General features: G+C 37.1%; 1 protein-coding gene across 1 annotated transcript in view; it reads left to right on the top strand.

The window, feature by feature from the left end:
- The window catches only part of LOC106872092 (glycine receptor subunit alpha-2), an 807169-nt gene that overhangs the window by 660313 nt on the left and 141569 nt on the right, over positions 1 to 5287 (top strand). The window contains exon 6 of the mRNA XM_052972407.1: positions 1130 to 1240. Within this exon, the coding sequence (XP_052828367.1) occupies positions 1130 to 1240 (111 nt within the window). The remainder of the gene's footprint in view (positions 1 to 1129; positions 1241 to 5287) is intronic.

Genomic DNA, 5287 nt, shown 5'->3' with positions numbered 1-5287 from the left:
TATATAATATAACATATAATATAAAATAAAATAAAATAAAAATGGATGGCACCATGAAATAAAGTATTGAATGTAGATGAAATATTGAGTGTTCAATATAAAGGATCAAATATATAAATATATAAATATAAATATATATATATAAAGGCGACTCGAGTTTCAGGGCTATTTCCCTTCGTCATGGCCGGTAAAGATTGTTCCCTCTACATGTTCCCTCTACTTGAACAGAAATAGCAGGCAATCTTCCTGAAATAACACCTCACGGTTTTAGAAAGAGATAAATTAGACAGTCTTGTCGTATAGGTTGCATGCGCATAGAAAAGAAAAACTTGTCACGACTAACATTCATTGATTTTAGATTGCTTTGACCTAGGGTTAAACAAGAACATCTCATCTGCGTGTAGTATTAAGCTATACTTATTTATGTTCCGAGTTCAAATCTGTTGAACAATATATCGATACCATTTAACTACACTCCTTTCTACCCTTCTCGCGCTATATTGGATAGAAGCATGCTTGTAGAATTTTTTCTAATCTTCTGAGATCGAATTTGTATATTCAGTGAGGTAGGCTTACTTTTAAAACATGCGGCCAACTGGCAGAATCGTTAGTTCGCCGGACCTTAGCGCATTTCGTCTGTCTTTACGTTTTGGGTTCAGATTCCTCGGTGATCGAATTTGACTTTCATCCTTTCAGGGACCATAATATAATTACCAGACGTTACGGCACCAGAAAAAAAATACTTAACAGAATTTCTTACCTCTTTACGTTCCGAGTTCAAATTCCACCCAGGACGGCTTTGCCTTTTATTTTTTGGGAGTCGATATACCGACTAACCTCTGTCTCAAAATTTTCAGGCCTTGTACCAAAATTAGAAAAGATTATTATAGCTGTTGACAGCGACAGCATAAACAGCAAAGTCCTGGATAGAAATGTATTGCCATATATACTCGTGACAATGTATATTCACAGTTCAAATTCTTCCACCTTATACACTTATTTTCTCTAAATACCTTAAAGATTTATCAAGTACAGGATTCGATTTCATGGATCCTTCCTACCGAAACGTGACTGAAGTTTGGAAATTGTGTGGCATTAATATTATTGCTGGTTTTATTCTTCTCTGCAGGACTACTCCCTGAATGCCTTAATTACCCAAGAATGGACAGACAAACGATTGGATTTCTACGATCTCATTGATGCTGAATACCTCGAATTAGATGCTAAGCTCATACACAAGGTAGGTGAAATTCTCTTTCCTACAGTGTCATTCTGTACATATTACAAAGTTTACTGGTAATTATATATCAATGAGAAAGACCCTTGACATTACAGATCTTAGGGAAAGGGTCCTAAAACTATAGATCCAGAGAAGAAGCCTTTTTAATATTATAGAATAAAGTAGATGATACTTAAATTTAAAGAGTACAGTAAAAGTCTTTAATAGTTTAGAAACGGAGAGAAGTAATATTAGCTGTATTGAAGAGGGTTTTTTAAGTAACAGCGTGTGGGTAGTCAGTACAGAGAAGTAAAGGTGTGAGATCTATAACAAATTCTTATGGTTACCAGAGATTCTAGTTTTAGGCAGTCATATAGAAAGGCACTTTAGTTATACTATCTGACAAGAAGCTGTGGCTGAGAGGCAAGAAACACAGCCAAAAGTATTTTATGTAAGACAGTGGGGAAGAAATACGGATATCAAATACGACATTCATATTTCTCTCTCTCTCTCTCTCTCTCTCTCTCTCTCTCTCTCTCTCTCTCTCTCTCTCTCTCTCCCTCTCTCTCTCTCTCTGCAGCTCTCTGTTTTTGATTTTCTATTTTTCTTCTCTGTGTGTCTCTTCCAGTTTCTCTCTCTCTTCCGCCATGATTATATCTCGATACCACTTGGTTTTGTAAAACTATCTTGCTTAAAATTATAATGCAAGAAATAATACAAATTGTTTCAAATTTTGGCACAAAGCTAGGGAATTAGTGGATTACATCGACACAAGTACTCAGCTACTACTAATGACCCTAGGAGGATGAAGGACAAAATTTTTCCATGGCAGGATTTGATCTTCGAGCGTAAAGAGTCAGAAGAAATGTCGCTACATATTTTATTAGGCGTGCTAATGATTCTGCCGACTTGCTACTTCATGATTTCAAATTTTCGCACGAGGCAATTCTAGGGAAAAGGACAAGTGGATTACTCAAGTGACCAACTGGTACTTCTTTTACCGTCCCCAAAAAGATGAAAGGCTGTGTCGACCTCATCGGCATTCGAACTCAGAACGGAAAAAAAAATTGGTATGATTCCGCTAACGATTTTGTAATATTACAGCTAGAGGTACAAAGCTTGAAATTTGGTGGAAGGGGTCTAGTCAATTACATCAACCCAAATGCGCAACCTGTACTTATTTTATCGACCCGAACGGATGAGAGGCAAAGTCAGTCTCAGAATTATTTGAACACAGAACGCAAAATGGAAGAAATACAGCTACGAATGTTTATTCGTCGTGGTAATATTTCTGCCATCTCGTCACCCGAATAATAATACACAGGCTCTACATGAAAGTGGGCTGGTTAGCGTACGGGAGTGTATCAACAGCGAAAGAACAAACATGGCAGAGTATTTGGTGAATAGCAAAGAAGATCTACTACAGTATGCTACTAATGCAGAAGGATTTACCGAAACTGGACTTAAGAGTGCTCATGAATTCCGATCACGAGTAGCCAAGAGAGAAGAAACCCTAATCTGCATGGAATTATATGGACAGTTCCTCCGTGAAACTAACTTCAAGGATCAGGTAGCATCATGGAGGTGGCTCAGCAAGAGTGATCTAAAAAAGTAGACAGAAAACCTAATCATCACTGCCTAGGATCAGGCATTGAATACCAACTCAGTGAAAAGAGATATATATCACACAAGTGCAACGATCCTCTGCAGAATGTGTGGGAAGAGGGTCAGAATTGTGACTCACATTGTTAGTGTTTGTGAAAGTCTTGTGCAGAAGGTGTACAAGCACAGACATGACAAAGTAGCGCATAACCTTCACTGGCTAATATGCCGGCAGTATGGATACGAGGTAACGGGTGCTTAGTACCAATATACACCAAAAAAGCAATGAACGAAAAGGAGCATTGGGTTCAACAACACCCAACCTGAAAAAGCATCTGGAAACTTTAGAAATACATTACAATCTAGGTGTCTAGTACTGTGTCTGAGGTCCTTGTTGTGACTTGACAGTGAGTACAAACCCCAGGTAGAGACAATATATTCAGTCAACATCATGATATTGGATACTGTGCGACGTCTTAAACAATAACAACAATAATAACGATAAGGATAATAATAATAACACCAGATCAGCGAAAGTGTGTCGCTTAAAGAATAAATAGTGTTTGCGAGTGGAGAAAGCTTCCATCAACAGCCAGTGATTGCCTCACACTGAGAACGGGTAATCACCCAGTAACTATGACTGGAGATGGGAGAGATAACCTCCCTTGCAAACACTATATGGACATAGACTATGTATCGATAGCCAGCTGGAAAAGTTGTTTACCTGAGGCTTAAATAACAGTAACATAGTCTTTTATAGGACAGCCACGTTCTGTTGGCAAATAAACTTTACTAATTATAGTAATAATTATAATCATAATTACACAAGCATTGAAAGCACGAAATAGTGAGTAATTAACAGTTGACAACTGTTGAGGGTTTAGACTTCTTGTGGTATTTTTTCCCGTACTTGTTTCTCATTATGTGTTTACATATTTTTCACTTGTTGGTGATGTCCTGTTCTTATTGTATATTTTTCGGTAATTTGTCCTGTACTTATCTCTCGTGTGTCTACGTATGTTTCACTCTTTGGTGATGTCCTGTATTTGATGTATATTATACTTATTTATTTATAATCGAACGCCTCGCAGCCTTATCAACAGTAAGTTTGTTTTTTTTTTATTTATATCTGCGGTTCTACTCTCTGTTCCCTTTCTTTCTTCCTTTCCCTCTATCCCTCTAAAATCCTCTATATTTTCCTTTTCTCCCACTCCTTCTTTGCTGTCCCCCGTCTATCTTTCTTCCCTCTTACTGTCTATCGTTCTTTCTCCCTTTTCCTCACCCCCTTTGTTTCTTACCCCATCCTCTCTCTGTTCTTCCTTCTCCTCTGTCTGTTTGATCCCACGTGACTACAGGCCAAGTTTCTCTCAGCTCTGTCTTTTCTGGAGGCGACGCGTACTTAACTGGACGTCACTCTTTCTCGCCTCCCGACATTATTTTTTCTCTCTTTTTTTCACTTCTACTATTTTCTTCTCTTGTATTTATTCTATATCCTTTCAAAATATATCTCAGGCTTTACCCAGTGCAATGCGTCTTGACCAAACAGCCCTTAATGTTTGTCTTCGTGGATTGTTTACTCTGTACGTGTACACTGTCGTTATTTGTTCGTTCGAAGCTATAACTCACCAGAAATTTAATATTTTAAAAATATTTGGATGCTGCAGTTTAATAAAGTTTCCCTATATAGTCGTTGAAATCTCGAAACAGAGAGTAATTAATAGTCGACATTTGAGGAGGGCTAAGACTTCTTGTGGTATTTTGTCCCATTCTTGTCTCTCATTATGTGTTTTCGTTTGTTTTTCACTCGTTGGTGATGCCTTGTACTTGATGTATTTTATATCTATTTATTTATAATCGAACGCCATATATATATATATATATATATATAAGATGAGTAGTCCGTCGTTACCGGCACTTTTCACAATAGAATGAATTTATTTCATTTTTTTTATTATTCCATGTTCGTCTATGTCTTCCTCCACGGTCTCTGTTCGGATGATTCCCAAGTCCACCGCTGTCATTTTGTGAAGGTCTTTCGATTGAGAAAGTGAGGAGGGTAGAAATTAATATTAATTAAATTAATATCAATTTAAACCAGTGGCTTAGCATATTTAAAAAATCCGAAGAATCAGAAAAATTATATTACATACAAATACTAGGTGGATTCCTAATATGCTACAGGTGGACCCCATATGCTCTGACCGCTAAGAAAAATTGTTGATGATTTGCAGACAATTACGTAATGTAAATGGTAACAATGGAAGCTAGGTATGTGGCTTCTCACCAAATTTTGTATCTTTTCATTTGTCTTGCTCGCTTTACGTTCTGGCGTTTGCCGAAATTTGTTGAGAACAATTTTTCTTAGTGGTCAGACCATATGGGGTCTTCATCTAACATAGTAGGTATCCACCTATTGGTCATTCCTCTTATTTGTATGTACATATACATCTATATATATATATATAT

Source organism: Octopus bimaculoides, chromosome 13, assembly GCF_001194135.2.
Source record: "Octopus bimaculoides isolate UCB-OBI-ISO-001 chromosome 13, ASM119413v2, whole genome shotgun sequence".
NCBI lineage: Eukaryota > Metazoa > Mollusca > Cephalopoda > Octopoda > Octopodidae > Octopus > Octopus bimaculoides.
This window is presented reverse-complemented; position numbering and strand designations above follow the sequence as displayed.